Below are 23,208 nucleotides of genomic sequence, written 5' to 3'. Positions count from 1 at the left end.
CACCAGGCCATACCATCCCTAGAGGCTAGGTCATGGCCAGGGAGACAAAGCTTGCTCCAGTGGCTTTTGAAAACTTGCTGGTGATAGTGCATTCCTTGCTTGCATTTAGAGTATTGAAAGTAAACAAATTCTTTTTCTTTTCTTTTTTTAGAATTCTAGGCTCTTTAATCACTGAATTTCAGGTTTTACAAATAGTCTTAGGACAGACAATTTGGGTGACGAAAGTTTTGTGGGGGCACTTCTTGTACATGATGAACAATTACATGCTCCATTTTTTCTGTACGTTTAACTATTGGCTAGGATAACAAACATTGTCACAGAAACGAATATCAAAGCTGCAGATCACTGCATTTGTATTTACAAAAAGCCATAAATAAACATGCATCTCCTTTATTAGGACAACTTAAATAGAGGTTTAAATATTAAGGCTGTGATGATTCTAAAACATGAAATTTTAAGTTAAGGCTTTATGTTTGCTCTGAAACCCACATTCCTAGGCAACTATAAGTAAACGAAAAACAAAAAGCCACTGGAGGAAACTCCCTTGATGGGGTAGAAGATGGGGGTGTCATGTCACATTGTCCCCTAAAACATACACAGAATAAAGAATAACTTAGCTGTCTATTCTTTTCAGATACCTTAACACTCCCAGTTCAAATTGTTTCTTGCTTCCTTATCAAAATAGCAAATCTACTAATTACAGAATAAAATAAAATCCTTCCATAAACAAAATTCATACATATATAGTATATATACACATAGGTTGATAGATCATTTTGATGACAGTAATATAAGTCTTTGGTCAGAAAGAACACACCAGACCTGAAAGAACAGTTAAGGCACTAAGATCGATTGCCCTAGTCATTATCCTACATGCCAATCTTGAATGTGTATCTTTCTCTGAAAGCAGAATTGGAACTCCTAGAAAGCTGGCCCCACTCTTAGCCATCTTCTGGCTCCACCTGATTAAGGTTCTAGCACTAGGATGCCATAGGCAATGCTACTTGGGCAGCAACCATCTTGGGCAGGTCCCAGTCCTCCCAGGCTCCAGGTACCCCACTCAGGTGTATACAGTTCTAGTTCTAACTTGCTCATCTGAGGTTCTCAATGGTTATGGGTAGTCATTAGGACATCAGCCTTCCTCAACCCCCTTTCACAGTGGAGTCACAGAGCCACACAGAGGTGAAGACTCGCAAAGGTCATAGAGAAGTTGGGAAGCTGGTTGGTGTGACTGTTTACTCCAGTATTCAACCAGCATAGTCCTGGCTGCAGGCCTGGGATGGGCAGATGGGCAGATGGGCTTGGCACAGCCAAGCCAAGCCCTGTCCTAGGTGCTGGACACAGGGAAGAGAAAGTGGATGGAAAAGGGAGGGGAGGATCCTTGCTCCTACAGAGCTTGGGCAGGGACAAAAGTAAAAGAAATACAAGTGACTTAGGTCATGGTAAGTGCTGTAAAAGTTATAAATGGTGCTGGGAAAGAGGGGTACAAAGGAGACAGAGGGAGCCATCTATGGGTGAGTCACTTGATCTGAACTAGAATAAGAAGCCAATCAAGGGAAAATTGAATTTTCTGAGATTCTGGAGACGTGATACCTGGAAGAGAGATGATGTCTTCTCTCAATATAAAACCATCTTTGGTTACCAGCTAAAATATGAAATCACTGTACTGTAAGTAGTAAATAAATGAAGGCTTGTTTCAGGCTGAAAAAAAAAAAAGAAAATAAACAACCTCTGGAACACACAAAAAATGTTCCAGGCAGATAGAAGGGCAATTTCATGAATGCTGAGGGGCTGGAAGTGGACAAGTTCTAAGACGGCTTGGGAAGCCAGAGCCCAGGAACTAAGGAGAGGGAGAAGAAGCTAAAGGGCCGAGGGGGTAAAAGATGAGGAAAACTCCATGGAGAGAGCCTGAGGCCATGGTTGGCAGTTTCCAGTTCATTCTAGAAACAATGGAAAGCCATAGGATGGTAATGTATCCCGCACATAATTAGTTACCATATGCCAGGCACAACCCTAAGTGCTGTAGGAGTTCATAAAGTCCTTAAAACAACTCTATAAAATGGAAAACATAGATATCCCCATTCATGGTACAGGGAGCAGGGGACAAAGAAGTTAAGTCATTTGCCAGGGTGGAGCTGGGATTGGATGTGGGGAGTCAGGGTACTGATGACCTCTGGTTGCCAGCTGGAGCACTGCTCAGGCAGATGGTGGCAAAGAGGGCAGTCAGCCCATGGTGCTTTGCTGGGCAGAGGATGGCAAGCCATCCTGTGTAGCTAGCTGTTCCTGCTCATGGCCCTCACGTACTCATTGGGTAAACCTATCTGTCCTTCAAGGTCTAGCTTATAAATACACAACTAAACACATATGAGGTTGTATGCAAATGTACACAAGTGTATTAACTAAAATATGGTAGGTGCAAGGGAGAATTCAAATGATGTAACTGCTTAGAAAAATGGACTCCTAGCCCAACAAAATGAACACCAGGAAGCTGGTACCTGAAATGTGAGAGTAGGGGGAGGTCAAGGGGAGTAGGGTAGAGGAATGAAGAGGAATAAAGGGCACAATGCAGTCATAATATTCAATATATATCCAATGAAACTAGTAAAACTGAAGGGGTAAGTTAGGTTGGGAGGGGTAGGGGAAATGAAGAAAGATACATTGTATTTATAAACTGGCATGTTGAATGGTAACCCCTTTGTACAACTACTTAAACATAATAATATATGTATAGACATTTGCCAGTACTGAGGCTTGAATTCTGGGCCTGGGCACTATCCCTGAGCTCCTTTTGCTCAAAGCTAACACTCTACCACTTGAGCCACAGCTCCAGTTCTGGCTTTTTCTGTGATTAACTGGACATAAGAGTCGCATGGACTTTCCTGACTGGGCTGGCTTGGAACCATGATCCTCAGATCTCAGCCTCTTGAATAGCTAGGATTACAGGCATGAAGCACCGACCTGGCTAAAAAATACATTTTTTTTAAAAAGGCCAGAAGAATAATATCTGTTGCTAATGAAGCTTCAGGAACAAGATGACCTGACCTTTTTTTTTTTTTGAGAACCCCCCCCAACAGAGACAATAGTTTCTCTGGATGTGATGGGCCAGGTCCCATGGGTATGAGGGATGCCCCAGCATCTATTCGGCCCCACCAAGTCTCTCCAATGGGGACCTGCTTAAACTCAGGAGTCCAAACATGCCTTGTCTTAGGTACTGACCTGTGAAGTTCCCTCCAATGACATATGGAATGACCCCTCCAGGCCATATCCTCTCTGTCCTCGAGGTTGTGGCTCTGCGGACCCGGGCAGAGAAGGTCTTGGCTGTGGCTTCCGAGGTGTCAGAGCTATGTAGAAGTATGGTTCCCTCCTCGCCACCTGCAAGACATTCAGGAACAGTTACTCTTAATTTTGCTCCATGAATGCAGTGACCACATTGTTTATGACTGCATTTACCATGAGCAGACAGAAGGGGGCGCTAAAACCTGGATCCTAAAGGGAGCTTTTTAACCTGTGCAGGGCTTTGAGTCACTACTGGACAGTAGTTTCTGGATAGCAGTGAGAAAGTGTAACAAGTGTGCCTGCCTCTCAAGGGTCTGGCTTGTGTGAGACCTTGAAACAGTCCCCTGGGGGTGTGTCACAGAATCAAGTGGGCCCAGATAATTTAAAGCCATGGGGTGGAGGTGGGTGGGTAGCGGTTGTGATGCATTTTCTTCTTGGAGCCAAAAGCATTTAGGTGAGCAAGCTGAGATTGCCAATTTTGTGTTCTGAAATAATTTAGTCAGGAGGGCACAGAGAGTAGATCATTCTGTGATATTGGAAAAAAGAAAGAAATTCTTCGAAAGATAAACCCTGGAGAAAGCAGAGCCTCATAAAAGCTCCTAGCTCTTCACAGTCTCTTGGAATACCTGACCCTTTAAGAGAGGAATGGAGTTGATTGTGAGGTTCATAACTTCATAATTGCAGTCCTAGCACTTGAGAGGCTGAGACAGGAGAATCTTGAGTTTAAGGCCAGTCTGGGCAATACAGCTACCACTGAGTCACAGTCCTAAACCCTTAAGAAAACACTTGTATTGATACTTTAAACCATCTATCTATCGTCAGCTAGGAAGGATGTCAGAGTTAAAGGAGAGCACTTTGGAATACAGGTGTGGTGAAATCACACAGGTTTAAAGTTTTGAATCCAAACAATAGGCTTCTGAAAAATAGCTTTTAAAGTTATTTTCATGTTTTTACTTCATTAGCTTTATTTATCTAGTTACTTCTTTCTCTTTTTATTCTTCTGATCGGTATACGGTTTCTTTTCCTTTTGCTAAAACACTGAGATGTGATTCATAATCATAATATTTACCCTTTATATAGGATTCAATTCAGTTGTTTCTTGACTACTTGCAGCGATGTGCAACTATCTAGTTGGTACAGGCCTGGGACAGTAAGGTCCTTTTCCCTATTATCAATGTGTTCATCATTCCAATAGAATACCTACATCCATGAACAACCACTCCCCATTTCTCCCTCCAGGACCCAAAACCAGTACTGTGTTCTGGACATGTATATGAATGGAATGACATCACACATTCTGTGTCTGGATATTTTCACTAGGCATCTTTTTTTCATGTTCATCTGTATTGTAACATGAATCAGTTCATTCTACTTGACAGCTGAAGAATATTCCATTATATGGACACTTTTGGCTAATCTACCCTCAGTTGATTGGGTTGTTTCCTCTTTTTTTTGGCTCCTATGAATAAAGCCACTACAAACATTTGTGTACATATGTTTTGGTGAGCATAACTTTTCAGTTCGGTTGGGTATATTGCTAGGTCATATGGTAACTTTCAGTCTTTTGGGTAGTTACCAGACTGGTTTCCACAGCAGTTTCCCCATTTCGCAGCCTCACCAGTAATGTACCACATGGTTCCTTGCCAACACTTGTTATTGTCAATTTTTTTTATTATAGTCATCTTAATGGGTGTGGAGTTGTGGTTTTCATTTGTATTTCCCTCATAACTAATGGTGTTAAACATCACATCATATTCTCTTTGGTCATTTGTCTTCTTTAAATCCTTTGTCCACCCCTTATCCTCTTCTTGCTGGTCCTGTTATGGGGTTCGAGGGGGGAAGATTCCACATCCCCCCAAGAGCCCACCACTCAGAGACAGTCTCAAGCAAAAAGATGGGTTTATTGGGGAAGCAAAAAGCGAACTGACTGGCTAGGGACGCAGCACAGACTCAGGAGCTGAAACTACAACACCCCCCCCCCCCCCACCAGTCCTCGGGCTGGAGTTTATCCAGTAAAAGCATAGCACAGATATAGGGGGTTGACGCAGGGGGTAGAGCATGCAACAAAGCAAGTGTGGCACAGATGTAAGAAGTTGACACAGGGGAGTAGAGCAAATAACAAACAAGTTAAGCAAGCCATTTCAGAAGCAGAATTTTGGGGTCAGGTTGGCCTAATAATCAAGATGGAGTTAGCTCTATTCCCCCCAACATTTCCTACCATGTTCCCTAATCAAGATAGATTCAGCTCTACAACAGTCCTAGGCCTTGAACTCAGGGCCTGAGCACTGTCCCTGAGCTTCTTTTGTTCAAGGCTATCACTCTACCACTTGAGCCACAGCACCACTTCCAGCTTTTTCTGTGCATGTGCTACTGAGGAATTGAACCCAGGGCTTCATGCATGCTAGGCAAGCACTCTACCACTAAGCCACATTCCCAGCCCACAATTATTTTTTATATGTTATGAAAATCAAACCTTAATCAGATACATTCTATATCCTATATGTTTTGTTTTTAGCATACTGTTATGATATGGATCTTAAGTATTCCCCAAAGGGATACCTGTCCAAGCCTTGATCACAAGTTTGTGGCACTATTTTCTAATAGTTAGACCTTCTCTAATGGTTAGACCTTTAAGCGGTGGAGCCAAGTAGAAGGAAGTTAGGTCATTGGGCTTGTGCCCTTGCAGTGACTACTGGAATTCTAGGCTATTCTCCTCTCTCTTTTTTGCCTGGACTGGTCTTGAACTGTGATCTTCCTGATATCTGCTGAGATTAGAGGCACAAGCCACAGTGCCCAGTGCTCCCTTTCTATTCTTTAGCATTGCCTTTAATTATACTTACACATTTAATTATACACCATACTTGGCCTAACAAAGTATAAAGAATTGGTGAAACAGATTATAGATCTGAAGAAACCAGAATCTCTAGTCTTATTCTGAGAAATATGTTACCCTCTAACACACACACACAAACACAAACCCACACAAACCTACACACACCCCACACACAGTGAGACCAAAGGAGGATACATAAGGCACAATGCCTATGTGCATGGATTGTACAAAATAAAATTTATCAAAATGAATTCCAGAAAATGAAAACAAGAGGGTTTTTTTTCTTTTTTGCTGGTTTTGTTTTCTTTCCTTTTTGTTCTGTACGTTTGTTTACATGTCTTTGAGAGTGTAAGGGGAGGCACAGAAATGGAGGGACAAAGGGTGAACAAATGCAGCAATGGTACTCACCGGGCACTATGCTGAAAGTAAACTGTACTGGGCAAGGAATATGGCTTAGTGGTAGAGTCCTTGCCTAGCACGCATGAGGCCCTGGGTTCAATTCCTTGGCACCACATAAGCACAATAAATTTAAAAAATATTGTTTTTAAAATAAAATGAACTATATAACTTGTGGATGGGATAGGAGGGAAAAACTTGGAGAGAGTGAGGGAAGGCGTGACATTGCCCCAAAAGAAATGTATTCTTTACCTAACTTATGTCACTAAAACCCCTCTATAAATCACCTTTATAAAAACAATTAAAATTTTTAAATAAAAAAACTTCCCATTTTTAACTTTGTTATTGACTTTCTTTTAAATTTCTACAGTAGTCTTTTTTATTGTTGAATGTTTGCAAGATAGATTTTGATTCCCTTCAAATCCTTCCATTTTCTTGCTCATTGTTACTTCCTGCTTTCCACTTCTCCTGCTTGGAAGTGTATCTTCGATTCTTCCATGATGACAACAAATTCAGGCTACCTGTACATGTCTTATCTTCCCTCTTCACACGCAATGTACAAGGAATATGCAATATTCAAGCAATATAGCTGCTTTTCCTCAGCAATTCAAAGATAGTACCCCACCACCATTCCTTGTGACCTTCATCCTTGTCAGTGAGAGATGTCTTTTTATGATTGTCTATGTATGGATTTATTTTTCTTGTCTGTTTGGGAGGCCAAACAGTACCATTCTTCTCCCAGAAGTTCCATGTCTTCCTTCAATTCTGGAAAAGTCTAATTCATTCATCTTCAGATTTATTTGACCTCTTTCTAGTCTTTGTATAGGAGTCTGCTCCCTTTCTAGAATTGCTATTGGATATTGCACATTGGACATTATCATTCTAGCCTCCATGTCTCTTCGCCTTTTCCCACCACATTTTTATGTCTTTTTCTCTCAGGGCTGAGATTTGGATGAATGATGTGCTAGGATTTTCTACTTCTCTTTTCCCCATCATTAGCTGTAATCAATATACTAGTTTTCTGATTGCAGTTTCGGTGAATATAGTTATCAGTTATTGAAATGCAGTTAGTGCTTTTTCCATGTGGTCCCTTCCCCCCCCACACACCATAATTCCAACTTCTTCCTTTGGCTCGACTCATTTCAATCATATCTATTGTACTTCCATTGAGATACCATTTTTCTAATTCAGTGTGTCTGCAAGTTCTCCAGGGACTAACTTTTTGGGTCCTAGTGCTGTGTGCTTTGGCTCATGGATGCAATTCTGTTTTGCATATTATTAGGGGTTGTGGGACTCCAGATCAATTTTTACGTCAGTTTCTCAGTTTGGCATTTCCACATAGAGTATGATTTGATGATCCACACCTGCATGCAGAAGCAGCTTTGGGATTGAGTCTCCGGGAGAACTTGCCCTTAGACCCTGGGATAGATCATAGCATCTTTTTCCTGTTTTCTGAGCAACTCCTTTGAGGGCATCAATTTTATGTGAGATTTCAGTCTTTGCTTCCTGGCTCACATGGGATTAAAGCCACATCTCCTGAACCTCCATAGGCATTATATACTGACATTAGGACTCCAGCCCCTGACCTCTTAAATCATAATCCAATTTCAATACCTGCCTGGATTCTCTCACCATCACTTGACACTTACTTCTATGAGCTAACATACCCTGTTCATTCCTAATTCCTGGCCATTTACCTTCCATTCTTTTGACCTCAACTGTATTTATAATTTAGAGTAGGGAAAGGCTATTTCTACCCCTCCCCCACTCCTTCTCAGCATTTCTATGCTTGTAGAAAGGGTTCCTACCAGTTCAGTTGGTTGGCAGATCTAGATAGCTGGAATGTAATACATTTTTAAACCTGAAATTAGTTATTTTACGGCTGAGATTTCTAGAACAGAAGTCATACACTTGCAGTCTTGGGATCAACCCAACCCACAGATGTGTTTTGTTTGGCTTGGACACTTTTGGCTCACAGCATGGTTTTTTTTTTTTTTTAATCTCACTTTAGAAGCCAACTTTTAAAAATCAAGAGATTTCACATAATAATTCAAATTTTCTTTATAAATGAAAAGACCTGGTGAAAGTAAGCCCATTTTCCCACCACGGTACAACCCACCAGAGTGAAGGGGCACCTTCTCCCCACAGTCCCCTCTGCCTGTTCTGCCATTTGTCAGACCCTTTCTCCTAGTTCTCCTTGCTCCATCCAGCTCACTTTGCTTATTTACATGCCGTGTTCAGCCCTTATGAATATTCTAATTTGCGAGCCCAGCCCTAGAATCCATTGCATTGGGATTTCCAATGTTCAGGCAGACTGAAATCTCCATGGGGTCAGGAACCATGGCCAGCTTGTCTAGCACTGTGCTCCGTACACGGCACAGTGCCTGACTGGTGGCGTGCCTTCAATATTTTTGTAATATGAATGAATGAATTAGAGAATGGACAAACTATTCTAAAAATAAACAGCCCAACAGTCCAAACAATTCTGTGGCAGAACCTTCTCTAAAATGTTGGCAGCAATGAAATCCTTAATGTTTACATCCTGAGAATCATGTCTTAAGTAATCACAGGCAGCGATGTAGCAAGTGGAAGTTTGTTATTCATTTCCCATATGGTTTTCAACAAGTCTCTTAATTTTCCTCTGCTGCCAATTCTCCTTTGGAGAATGGGCAAACATACTTCTCTATTCAAGGCAACAACACTAAGACATCCCTTGTCGCTTCTACTAGCTGTGCTATATATACATATGACCTAGCATTGTAAGGGCTGGTTTTATGCCGCCGAGTCAGCATGGGAAAATCTTAAGTGCACCTGGAAAGAGACTGGGGTGTAATTTCCAGAGATGGATTATTGAATGACAGCTTCCCCTTCGGTCCAGTGAGAAATTTAATTTGCCGAGGACTCAACACAGGAAGCATTTGCCGATTAAAAATATGTCTAAACAGATGTTCTGCTTAGCCTGGAAGAAGGATCTTAATGCAACTGTCATTATTGGATTTTCTTGGATTACTACTATCTGGAATTGGAGTCCAAATAGAAGGATGTAATTATTTAGTATGGCCCAGAGTCTCGCATTTGAAGAGGAGCTCAGGGGCGTCTGAAAGGATTTACCACGCTGGGGGTGGGGTGGGGAGGTAGAACACATTTAAATTCCCTGGCTCTGAGGATGGACTTTGTCTTCCATGAAGGAGCAGAGCGGCCATTGCTATTCAATGTTCCATTTCCAGCTGAAGGCGCAGCCGTGTCATAAACAGAACCAGGCCTGACCCAGCCCTCTCAAGCGAGGAACTGCAATTTTTAGATTAGGCAACTGTTCATTCCCACACCGGAAGGAAATACTGTGACTGTGCAGCCATCTGTAAAATCCTCACCCCATGGGTGATGGAAAAATGTGCACCTTGTCAGCCACGATCCTGAAGGACTAAAGAACAGCCCCTTGGCGAAAGGAAGAACTATAGATTATTCTCCACAATGGCTTTTAAACCTGGCTGCACATTGAAATTAAAGTAAGAGCTGGGAGCCAGTGGCTCAATCCTAGCTACTAAGGAAGGTGAGATCTAAGGATAGCAGTTCAAAGCCAGCCTGGGCAAAAAAGTTCATTTATCTCCAAAAAGGCCACAAAAAGGCCATTAGTGAACCTGCGGCTCAAGTAGTAGAGGGCTATTCTTGAGCAAAAAATCTAAGGAATTGTACCCAGGCCCCAAGTTCAAGTCCAGTAACAGCATTAAAAATAAAAGCAATCAAACTGGGGAGCTTTTAAAAAGTCCCGATTGCTGGTGGCTCATGCCTGTAATCCTAGCTACTCAGGAGGCTGAGATCTGAGGATCATGATTAGAAGCCGGCCCAGGTAAGAAAGTCTGTGAGACTCTTATCTCCAATTAGACACAGAAAAAATCAGAAGTGGTGCTATGGCTCAAGTGGTAAGAATGCTAACCTTGAGCACAAACAAGCTCAGATACAACACCCAAGCCCAGAGTTTGAGCCCCAGGACTGGCAAAAAAAAAAAGTCCTGGTGTCTGCCTCTTGTTTGGAGATTGATTCAACTGGCATGGAGTAGAGTTTGGCAGCTGCAGTTTTTAAAGCTCACCATCAATGACAAAGTGTGGTGATGTTGAGGAGCAATCGACACAGCCCAAAGGTTAAAATGAAGGGGTTAGAGACAGAGCTTAAGATAAATGCCAGAATTTGCTACCTGTGGAACTTTGGACAAACCACATGGGCCTTGGAGCCTGATTTCTTGCTGCATCTTTGTGAGATGAACACTACATGTGGCCATGAAAGCAAATGCTCTGGGTAAGGAATGGCTGCAGTAGAGCGGCGGTCAGCAATGAAGGTCTGCTATCAGGACAGATTAAACAAGGGGCTAGTAACCTCTCTGTACATCAGTTTGATAATAAAAATTTGAAGAAAAAACAACAACAACAAGGGGCTCGGGTGAGTGGTTACTCTCCCAATAGACTGCCACAAGTAACATTGGAGGGTGACAGGTATTTTGCACTCAGGTTAAAAACGCTCTCTGGCATAATCAGATTCCATTATTCTTTGCTTCTGCCCCAAAACCTTAAGGTCTGTATCTAAAAGTGGAAGAACCCATTCATTCTCTTTTATGAATATGCTTCTGGAATTCAGGCTTGCTCCAAACAATCACAGCTTCATCCTTGGAGCAGTTACATACCCCATTTCATGAACCCCATTACAGCCTATGCATGCTGAGAGCCTAGCTCCAGGGAAGGGGCTCCTCTCACCAAAGGCTCTGCTGGGGTTACAGAGGGAGCAGTTCCGAAATTCACCCCTCCCCAAAGCTGCAAACACAAATCCCACCGTCAGGGCTGAAGGGAGCCACATAATGCCAGGAAATAAATCTCTGCTGAAATGAGCAGGCCTTGAGCCCCTTCCCCCCACCCCCAACACACATTTAGATCCTTTCTCCTGCTTGGGCGGTCTCTTGTTCTGGGATGGCGGAAGAAGGGCAGGGTGCAATTAAAGAGGAATCTGAGATGCACACAAATTATCTTCTAATTCAAACCAAAACAAGAGGCACCCCAAGCTGGTATCCAAGAGTGTTCCCAAAGGTATGTGATGGAAAGGACGGGAAGGATGGAGGAACAAGCTTGAAAGGTCTGTCCTCACCTCACCTCGGGGGTCTCCTTCCTCCTCTGCTTGCCTTGGATGCTGGTGTGTTGCCAAATAACACAGAGTGAAGGGATTGGCCTAGACTTGACATTCATTATCCCTTTCACACAAACAGGCCTGACTGACATTACGAATCTTGCTAGCCCCAGAGGACTGTGGGTATGGGGAGAGTGTCACTATCATCTGCCTTAAAAAGTCTAAGGCCTCTGGCTGCCAATGTGCATCCTGCACACAACCCAGCTAGAGGCCGAAGTTTAATGGGCTGCAGCCTCATTCCTTCCGGTCCTTCGTGATTGTATTTCTGTGCAGCTGTTGAACAGCTGTGGAATCCCAGTCCAGAGGTGGATGATGTGCTCTCAGTGCTGGGGAGTGTCGGTCTTGGAGGTGGAGGTGGGGAGAAGGAAGGGGTAGAGCTACATTCACTGAGCACCATCCAGCATGGCTTCATGTAAATCTTATTTCTAATTCTTCCAAGCCTCCTATGAGGGGTTGGATAACTTATCCAGTGAGAGCAATCAAATGGCTGAGCCAAGGCTCAATCCCAAGTGTGTGTGACTCTCTCTGTTTAATTGGTCGGGTTACTTTATAGCCTCCAACTTGATATATATTCTTAAACTCTGATAACAACAATTGTTGGTAAGAAGGTAAGATGGAATACTAGCCTCCAGATAAGGCTACCTGTTTGTGAGTGCAGGCTGAGTCTTCCTACCATAGCATCTACTTCCTTCTCCTTGAGCTTGGGCTGGCCATTTGGCTTGTTTTGATGGTGGCAGAAGTGGCTGTTTGGGATTCTGGTCCAGGACTAGCATCTTCTGCTTCTTCCTGCTGGGGACCCAGCCACCATGCTGGAGCAAGTCTCAAGCTGAACAAGAATGGAGGGGTCGGGCTGGGAATATGGCCTAGTGGCAAGAGTGCTTGGCATCGTATACATGAAGCCTTAGATTTGATTCCCCAGCACCACGTATATAGGAAATGGCCAGAAGTGGCTCTGTGGCTCAAGTGGCAGAGTGCTAGCCTTGAGCCAAAAGAAGCCAGGGACAGTGCTCAGGCCCTGAGTCCAAGGCCCAGGACTGGCAAAAAATAAAATAAAATAAGAATGGAGGGGTCAGGGCCAGGTGAAGGCACACTGGCCACCAGGGTAAGTCATGCTACTCTGGGACCCTTCAGTCCAGTCTAGTTGTCAGGCAAATGCAGTCAAATGAGTGACCCCAGAAGAAAGAGACACCACTCAGGTTAGGCAGCCCACAGAATCATAAAAGATAAAAGGCATCATTTGAAGTAAAGGGTGGACTGGGTAACAATAAATCATATAAAAAGTAGAGGAAAAAAAATAAGATGTGGTGTGTATATCACCACAGTGAAATGAGCAAGCCCTCTGGCTTCAGCCCCACCCCTTGGAGGCCATTTTTACCACCAAGTACTGTGTGTCTGTAGCCATATGTGCCCATATGATGCTGGTATCTAAACATTATTCCTGCTGGGTGCCAGTGGCTCACCTCTGTAATCCTAGCTACTCAGGAGGCTGAGATCTGAGAATCACAATTTGAAACCAGACTGGGCAGAAAAGTTCATGAGATTCTTGTTCGAATTAGCCAGCAAAAAAAACTAGAAGTAGGGGTATGGTCCAAGTAATGGAGTACCAGCCTTGAGCAAAAAAGCTAAGGGAGAGCACCCTGACCCTGAGTTTAAGCCTCAGTGCTGGCATGCACCACACACACACACACACACACACACACACACACACACACACACACACACACACACACTATTCTTGTGCTCTACAGTTAACCTTACGTGGAAGGCACATCACTGCCATGTGCCAGCCTTAATTCCTGCAGCCAAAGGTGAGACAAAGTCCTGTGGTCATAAATCACTCTGAATGGGAAAAGCTTCTTCAAAAATGAGACACTTCTGGTGACTGCCAAGCTAGAAGCTCTCAGGACTGGCGGACTGCACACACTTATGTCTGAGCCTTTATTGCCCCAGGGTTATTCTGGACAGGCTCCAAATGAGCCTGGTGGTCCTTGCCTGCAAACAACAGCCACCATCCCTGCCTCCTCCCTTGGAAGCCCACAGGTCTCTAGTTCACACCATCCCCAGCTCCTGCCCAGCTGTGTTTTCCTTCATGCCCACCATTCTCCCCCCTACCCGGAGCCACCTCGTTCACTAGTCTTATCATCTCTCCTCTCAGGCCTTCACGTGCTTCAACTCACAAGCCAAAGAGGACTCAAATCAGAAAAGCAGAATTGACCTGAAGTTCATACAGTTGATTTGACCAGAGTTTACCTGAATCCCTAAGCAACAAATGCCACTCCCCACCCCTCTGTCTTTATTTTCTGGCAACAAGCTGCTCCATTCTACCAAAGGAAACACTTTCCCGGTGCCCACTAACTCAGTGCTTAAATAAGAGGCTCAAAAACAGCTGCCCAAAGACTATGAGTAGGTGACAGGGAATAAATGACTAATGAGTATGGTGGGGTCTCTCTTGCGGTGACAGAAAATTCTGGCACTAGATAGTGTGGATGGTTACACAGCATTGTAAGTGTACTTAATGGCACTAAATGCCATACTTTAACATGTTTGTAATAGATAATAGGGTATCGTGGTGCACTCCTGTAATCCCAGCACTTGGGAGGCTGAGGCAGGAAGATTTGAGTTTGAGGCCAGTGTGGGCAACAACGTGAGAAGTTGTCTCAAAAACAAAAACAGGTTAAAAACGGTAAACTTTGGGCTTGTCTGTATTTTGCCATGATGAACAATTAAATAAAAGGTATTCAGAAACTTGGTAGGGCCTCACATACAGACCTTTTCGAGCTGCCTGGCTACTGGTGTTCAAAGCTGAAGCTGTTGTGTTTGGCCAGCTCTCGGATGGACGCTCTTCCAGCCCACCTAGAAGAAGAGGAGAAAAGGGGGTGAGGGGGTGAACATCAAAAACGAGGGGGCAAGCCTGCCACAAGCAGAGTCACCATGGACCAGCAGAATTTGTCTAGCTACCATTGACGGCCACCTACTGTGCTAAGCCCTGGTTTAGATGCCAGGGGGAAAACAACCTGTTTTGTGTTTGTTTGTTTTTAATAATCACATACACCATTCACAACTTAATGAAAATATTATTCTCGATTGGTCAAGGATACTCAGAATGAACTTTCCAAGTCAACAAGCAAGCCCAAAGGCAGCTTCCTCACACATTCCCACAAGACTAAATGCAAGTAGGCAGCTGCTGGCCTGAGGCCCACGAGGGTGGGAGACAGCGTGCCTGCAGCTAGATATGTGATGAACTGGACAACTGCTGCCCTGATGCTCCAGGCACCAGTGAGGCACCCTGGGGTCCTCCAGGGAGAGAGTCCCCTTTAGGAAATTGCTGGGTTACCTTCATAAACTGGACTCTGCAGGCAGCGTGCCCTCTGAGAACAGCAAGGCTCATGAGGGTTGGCAGTGGCCATCACCTATGTGTATTCACGTTCGTCTCCGCCAGGAGAATGCCAAGCAGCTAGCCTCCATGAGTCCTGCTGCGTCCGATGCAGCTGCAGGCATTGTGGATCTAGCTGTGAACAGGACCCTCTGCTCGAGCTGTGCCTGCTGGACACATATATGTTCTAATTGGGGAGCTGGGCTGGAAACAGCAGGTGAGAAAACAAGATGATCAAAGGCTCAGAACATGTTCTGAAGGATCCCTGAATACTCACGAGCAACATGGCACTGTGCACAAGGACCAGTCAGAACCAGCCTGGAATCTACCGAAGGATGGATGGGTAAAGAAAGTGTGGTACAGGGGCTGGGAATATGGCCTAGTGGCAAGAGCGCTTGCCTCCTACACATGAAGCTCTTGGTTCGATTCCCCAGCACCACATATATGGAAAACGGCCAGAAGGGGCAATGTGGCTCAGGTGGCAGAGTGCTAGCCTTGAGCGGGAAGAAGCCAGGGACAGTGCTCAGGCCCTGAGTCCAAGGCCCAGGACTGGCCGAAAAAAAAAAAAAAAAAAAAAAAAGAAAGTGTGGTACAGATAACACAATAGAACACTATTCAGTCATAAAGGATAGAAGTATGCCATCTGTAGGAAAAATTGGATGAAACGAGATTATCACACTAATATATGCCAGGCTGAGAAAGTCAAATGTCACATGTTCCTTTCATAGGTGCAATTTAGATCTAATCAACAAAAAGGACATAAAAGTAAGAGGATTCTAGGAGCAGGGAGTGGGAAGGGGGAAATACAGAGTAACCGGGGAGAATGCAATCAAAGTATGTTGCATGCATCCATAAAAATATCATGATAAAATCCATTTAAAATCTCTTGCAAGGTTAAGGAGGGAGATGGGAGGAAGGGGGGGTAAGAAAGAACTAGAAGGGGTGAATGTGATCAAAGTACACTATATGAATGCATGGAAATATCACAATGAAATCCTGTGCGTGTGTGCGTGCGTGCATACACACACACACACATGCACACATACACACAATTTCTCCAAATCCACAATGACCCCCAGAGCTTATCCAGGTGGCAGTTATTTTACAATAAAGAAGATAAGGTGATTAGTCCAGGGTGATTAGTCCAGGGCTGCTGGGCCCCTGAGGGGAAACCGTGCTCAGGACATGGTCTCCTGGTCAGAACCCCTCCACAGAGCCCAGCGTGGCCCCAACATGACTGGAGACAGCAAGTGGCCCCTGTAGCAGCTCCCCTGAGAGCCTCCCCCCCCCCCCCCCCCCCCGCCGAGCTGCAGCTGCCAGGCCTCCCGTAGAGACAGGTCGCCTCCTAGGCATGCTGGGACAGGAGCCTCCCCACTGCATCCTGCTCCTTCGGCTGCCTTTCTGGCCAACTCGAAATCCACTCACACACTCCCTGCAGCTGCCGGGGCCGAGGCTGCCAGCTCCTGGCCCTCGGGTATTCTTCCAGTTGCGATATCATTTCCTCTCAGGCTAAAGGTCAGGGGAAATCCTGATGGTGTGACAGGGTTCGGCAGCAGAGGAATGTGCCATCTGTGGAGGGAAAGTGAGCTGCAGGAGGCTCCTCTCTCTGCTCCGTAGAGATGGATGAGAGCTTGGGCGTTAGCATCCTCCATCTGTTAAATGGGCTGTTGCGAGGACCAGATGAGGTCATGGGTTTGTTTAAGCATGCGTTCATTTAACAAATATTTATCCAACACCTGCTACAGGCCAGACACTGTTTCTGCTCTCAGGATACAACACAGAAGAAACTCTACCCTGACCTCATAGAAATTATATTCTCATGGAAGGAAGAGGAAGACATCACAAACAAAGAGGCAACCAACTCACGTCGGCTGTTCATAAGTGTTATGAGGGAAATAAGAGAAAGTGAGGGGACCAAGGAAGGCTAGGAATGAGGGGCTGCTATTTCATGTAGGATAGGAGTCTGAGAAAAGAGGGGGAAAGTCTGCCATATCTGGAGAAGAACATTCAAACTGACAGCATAGCAAGTGCAAAGGGCCCAGGGTAAGAATGTTCCTGGCAGAGTAGAGGATGGGCTATGACAGGAGTGGAATGAGCAAGGGAGAGAATGGTAGGCAATGAGGTCATGGGCAGGTGGCTCATCAGGGGTCTTGCTGCCACTTCTAGGACTTTGGCATTCACTCTGAGTGATCTAGATAGGGTTTGGAGGATATAAAAAGTGTTTGTACCTGCACAACTTTGTATGTGACAGGGGTTATTAACAGTGGGCAGGAGGGGACAGGGGAGCTGAGGTCTGAAATATGATTCTATATACATGGTGGAAGCCCAGCATAGATGATTGACAAGTTAAATTGTGCTTAATTCCTACAAAAGTGGAGGAGGGGAAGTGTTTCTGGGCCCCCACCCTGGTTCAAGGTGAGCTAGAGTAGCACAAAGCTGTGCTGGATGGAGTCAGGCTGCAGTAGGCAAGTGTGTGTGTGTGTGTGTGTGTGTGTGTGACTTCTGGCTCTCTTGGCTTTTGAATAGTTGCAAAGTTCTGGAGTTGGGGAAGACTAGATGACACCCCCCCCCAACCCCCGTTCATGGATATGACTGAAAGAACCAATGCTTGCCAAAGGCCCATCAAGGGCCAACCCAGTGCTAAGAACAATTCCAGGCACTTTCCTGATCTGGAAATTTGTGGCCTCCAAGATTCCAAAACACAAGAACCATGAACACCCTCGTCTTAGGGAACAAGGCAAGGGGATTTGCCTGTCTTAGGGGTCCAGAGGAGTCAGTAAGGGAAACAGCTGGAGGGGACGTGGTGTGGAACCCACCATCCTTCTCAGCAGCCTGAGGATTAACCAAGGACAAGCAAGGAGCCTGGTAGAAGCCAGCAGGTCCCGTGGACCACAGAGGGACACTGTCCAGGTCTATGAGAGAACACAGGTAAGAACACAATCTCACTTCTGCCCTCATCATCAAGATAGATAGACTCATTACCTGGAAGGGCCGCAACGCTCACAGTTCCAGAGCATCAGACCCCATTCAACCCAGAGTTGGTGTTTTTTGGCTGCTCCCCTGATGAAAACCCTTCCTGGTCCCCATGGCCCTTGGGGATGAATTCCCTCTCCTAATCTAACTGACAGGCCCTTAAGTGGTATGGCCTTCTAGGATCCCGTTCTAGGGATCTTGGGGTGATGGGCCTCATCTGATCCTTCCAGATCCAGATTCTTCAGGAAGGAGCCATCCCACAGTGCTCATATTTTATTTTATTTTTTTCTTTTCCTTTCCTGGATGCACAGTCCCCAACCACACCCACTTCTTTACTTGCCCCAATCCTATTGGCCCTGCAATTATTCAATTAGCCACCACTGCCTACTGGAAGCCTCTGCTCTACTTTGGTTATAAACCCTTCTCCACTGCATTCCCCCAGTCCATACCTCTTCACAGCCTTGATCACAAGGTATGGGGGTCTCCTTTATGTTCAGTGGATTTCCTGCAGCCTAATTTTTATATTTGCTCACCTTGAAGGAAGGGAACCTGAATACCCAGCACCCGGGCCCCTATACATAGCAGGAACCCAATAACATATGATGGGTGGTGAATGAATGACCCAGATTGATTGTGGGGTTTTTTGTTTTGTTTTTTGGCCAGTCCTGGGCCTTGGACTCAGGGCCTGAGCACTCTTCCTGGCTTCTTTTTGCTCAAGGCTAGCACTCTACCACTTGAGCCACAGCACCACTTCTGGCCGTTTTCTATATATGTGGTACTGGGGAATTGAACCCAGAGCTTCATGTATACAAGGAAAGCACTCTTGCCACTAGTCCATATTACCAGCCCTTGATTGTGTTTAAAAAAAAATACTCAGTCACTTCTAATGCAGCTTAACTGTTGGAAAAAAAAATTGTCTTTACTTGCTTTTCTGGAGAGAGAGGCAGCTATTCTTGGAAAACTGGCTTTTACCCTTGGCTGCAATTTTTAACAATCTGGGAAGTCTTTTAGAAAGTATTAAGGCCTGAACTTCAATACTCAGAAGTTGGATTTAATTGGTCTTGGGCATATTCAAGGGCATAGGGACTTTTTATTCAAAGAGTACTCAAAGTTGAGAAGTAGCACGCACCTACAGTCCCAGAACTTCGGAGATAGGAGTTCAAAGCCAGCCTAGGTTATGTAGAGAGACCCTGTCACAAGAAGAACAAAACATTAAAAAAAAAAAAAAAGTTAAGTATAGCTATTCAGAAGCCTGGGAGAGGAGGACTCATCGCCCAAGCTCACCAGGAGCTGCAGATGTGGAGTTGAGAGACAGATCCATCCAACCCTAGGAAAAGCCACACCACCCTTGTAAATAGGAGGCAAAAGTGTTCCTGTTTCCTTAAAAACCGGTAGGACAGGAAAGGCTCAGGCTGTAACTGTAACCATGGTCCTAGAACAAGGAAAGGAGATAATAGCCTGATTCTGACAAAGACTGGGGAAGAGGGGCTACATTCAGAGTATGGGATTCAGAGTATTTTTCCTGAGGAATGATTGCAAGACAAACCTATCATCTATCTATCTATCTATCTATCTATCTATCTATCTATCTATCTATCTATCTATCTATCTATCTACCTACCTAACTATCTATCTATCTATCTATCTATCTATCTATCTATCTATCTATCTATCTATCTATCTATCTATCTATATCTACAGATAGAGAGATGAGAGGATAAGCAAAGATCTTGTAGATTTCATTAATTGCATGGGTTCATTCAAACATCTCCTTTGCATAAGAAACCCAGCTTACTTACAGCTGGTCTCTGGGAAAGAAAGCCCTCCAAGCCTTGAAAGAGCTCTGGGCTGTCCAAGCTCTCCCTGATACACAGGGGGCCAGGCCTGGCCAGTGATTCAAGGAGCCTGCTGAAATGTTTCTATCCAGCATTTGCAATTCAATCCCACAGTTTCCTTTAAGGAACAATTCACGAAATTCAGAGTTGTTCTTTTTTTCTAATTCACCATATAATTCACCTCCCAAGTTCAATTAAGAAGCAATCTGTTAGCAACTTTGAGAGCAAGCTGCTTTTCTTTGGGAAAGCTCAAATTTCTTCCGCTTCCAACAAAAAGTACCTTAATGATATGCATCACAGGAGACGCTGGTGTACACACAACGCCCCTCCACCTAATCAATGAAATATTAGTGGCATACATCAGAGATAACGAGGCAGGAAGAAATGGGATTTTCCAAAGCCCAGGAAGACAGGGTCTTGTGCCACACTTCAATTTGCCCATTTGAACAAGTCTTGTGAATATTCATGGATATGGACATAAACTTTATCTTAATTATTCCTTCCTTTTTGTGTGTGTCCCAGTACTGGGTTTCAACTCAGAGCCTCATGCTTGTGCTTGGCTTTTTGGTTCAAGGGTGGAGCTCTACCACTGGGCCATACTTTCACTTGCTTTTTGCTAGCTAATTGGAGATAAAGTCTTACTGACTTTCCAGCCTGAGCTGGCTTTGAACTGTGATCTTCAGATCTCAGCCTCCTGAGTAGCTAGGAATACAGGTGTGGGCCACCAGTATCTGGCTCCTTTCATTCATTCTTCTTTTTTTTTTTTTTGGTGCTAGTCCTGGGGCTTGAACTCAGGGCCTTGGTGTTGTCTCTGAGCTTTTTCACTCAAGGCTAGTGCTCTACCACCTTGAGCCACAGCACCACTTCCAGTTTCCTGATAATTAGAACTAAAAGTCTCATGGACATTCCTGCCGGTGCTGGCTTTGAACCAAGATCCTCAGACCTCAGCCTCCTGAGTAGCTAGGATTATAGGCATGAGCCACCTGTGCCCAACGTTCTTCATTCATTCTTTGTTTTGTTTTTGTTGCCAGTCCTGGGGCATGGACTCAGCCCCTGAGCACTGTTCCTGACTTCTTTTTGCTCAAGGCTAGCACTCTACCTCTTGAGCCACAGCGCCGCTTCTGGCTTTTTTCTATATATGTGGTGCTGAGGAATTGAACCCAGGGCTTCATGTATACTAGACAAGTACTTTACCACTAGGACATATTCCCATCCCCTCCTCATTCATTCTTAAGACCTAACATCATTTCGCCACAGGTTTACTCAGACACAATAGCTAGTATTCATTATCTGCAGGTTATCTGGAAGTACATCCTATGTCACCTATTAAATTCTCAAGCTGGCCCTCGCAGAGAGGACAGGTCCCATTTTACATTCAGGGAAACTGAGGCTTAGAGCATACACAGTGAATGGAGAAGTTGGGATTCTCTTCAGAGGAGTGAAGCAACCCTGCTTGATCACACAGCACGAAGTCATGACTGGCTTACACCTGTAATCCTAATTCCTCAGAAGGCCGAGATTGGGAGGATGGCCCAGCCCAGGCAGAAAAATCTTCTCTTTTCCATTTCCAAAATAACCAGTAAGAAAGGCTAGAGACATGTCTCAAATGCTAGGGGGCCAGCCTAGCAATTACAAAGCTCTGAGTTCAAGCCCTGCTACCTAAACTCCCCTCCCCCATCAACTTAGCATAAAATTACTTTGCTTTACTCTAAAAACATAGAAATAGCTCCAGCACATGCTTGTAAACCCCAGCCACTCACTTGGTCAAGCCTCTGCTCCAGGAGTGCACTGAAGAGTACATGGCCACTCCCTCCTGATGCCCTTCATTGGTGCCTGTGGTCTTCCAGGGAGGGTGGGAGGGGGAATTAGCACAAACAACATTTCCTGGAAGGATTAAGCACTTGGAACAGTTTTAACAGTGTTATGGAGAATGGAGCCCAGGGTAGGTCTCCCAGCGTACTCAACATGTGACCTGAGCCTAATTGATGAGACGGGAACATCTATCTGGAGGAAGATTTACAAACCAACCAAAACAGCAAGTAAGGTTTCTTTCCTGAGGAAGAAAAATGGAGCCTGGTGGGGCCGGAGCTGGGATCTAATGGAAGATTGCTAGGGATGGAATTGCTTGAGTCTTCTCCTCAGGACTTCTGTTTTAGTTTGCAGAGTTCTATGTAATATGTACAATAATCCTAGAATAACCAAACTTTAATGTTCTCTCTCTCTCTCATGGTTTCTTAGAATCATGTGCTGGAGATAATTCTCTCTCTCTCTCTCTCTCTCTCTCTCTCTCTCTCTCTCTCTCTCTCTCTCTCTCTCTCTCTCTCCTAGCTTATATTAGTTACATAGAGAGGGATTCATTAATGTTATTCTTTACAGAAAAGGAAAGTGAGGTCCATGAGGAAGTGAACAAGTTGTGTCGGTCCCCTGGTAGTCAGGGCTTGAATCTGCATTCCCAGGTGGACCCATCTGACTTTGGAATCCATGCTCTGTCCAGCCCTCTCCCTCACACCTGGACAGGCACATCTGCCCAGCTGTTCTGGAAAGGCCAACAATGAACCACTGCACACCACTGTTTGGAAACTACCTGCGAAACATAACTATGTGTCTGAAAAAAAAATTAGGAAAAAAACCCCAACAGAATGAAAGGGCAAAGCCCCTTTAAAAGGCTGAATTAGGAACAAACAAGGCAATTACTATGGTGATCAATGTGTAATCTTAAGTGATTCCATGCCAAGTAACGTTTATATCTATGCCAAATCACAAAATGCTACAGAAGGGAAAGGGAAAATGAGTTAAATGATCACTGCCAGATTTGTTAATGAAATGATTTAATATTGGCAAGTGCACAGTAAGACAGGAATTCTTACACACTTGTGGTGGGGGAACTTTTTAAGTTAGTAACATTTTACTTAGTAATTTTGCAAGATATATCAAAATCTTTTAAACTGGCAATATATAACTTCCAGGCATTGGCAACAAAGACAACAATAGTCATCTTTTTCTATATACAGGATAAAAGAATATGGTTGTGCCAAGCAGTGTGGTATGTGCCTGTAACACCAGCACTTAGGAAACTAAACTAAGAGGAGGACTGAGAGTTCAAGGTCAGCCTGGCATATTGAGTTGAGTTTCATCTCAAAACAACAAAATACATACAATATGTGCATACATAAATGAATACATCAGAATCTGAAAAGACTATATGACAACGACATCCCTGACAGGGGAGTGGTAAAATAAATTGTGATATAATGCAATGTAATAGAATACTCTGTGACCTTTTGAACAGTTTTTGGAATTGACCAACTGGAAAAATCATACTATAAAGCAAAAAAAGAAGAAGAAAACAGGCT

The 23,208-nt window shown here is 44.4% G+C and overlaps 1 protein-coding gene across 1 annotated transcript in view; it reads right to left on the bottom strand.

The window, feature by feature from the left end:
* Positions 1–23,208, bottom strand: part of Tll2 (tolloid like 2) — a 104,919-nt gene that overhangs the window by 41,173 nt on the left and 40,538 nt on the right. Inside the window, exons 3-4 of the mRNA XM_048338581.1 lie at positions 14,444–14,527; positions 3,217–3,372 (exon numbers count right to left, since the gene is read on the bottom strand). Of these exons, the coding sequence (XP_048194538.1) occupies positions 3,217–3,372; positions 14,444–14,527 (240 nt within the window). The remainder of the gene's footprint in view (positions 1–3,216; positions 3,373–14,443; positions 14,528–23,208) is intronic.

Source organism: Perognathus longimembris, chromosome 2, assembly GCF_023159225.1.
Source record: "Perognathus longimembris pacificus isolate PPM17 chromosome 2, ASM2315922v1, whole genome shotgun sequence".
In the NCBI taxonomy this organism is placed as follows: domain Eukaryota; kingdom Metazoa; phylum Chordata; class Mammalia; order Rodentia; family Heteromyidae; genus Perognathus; species Perognathus longimembris.
The sequence above is the reverse complement of the archived record's forward strand: the minus strand, read 5'-3'. Positions and strand labels throughout refer to the sequence as shown.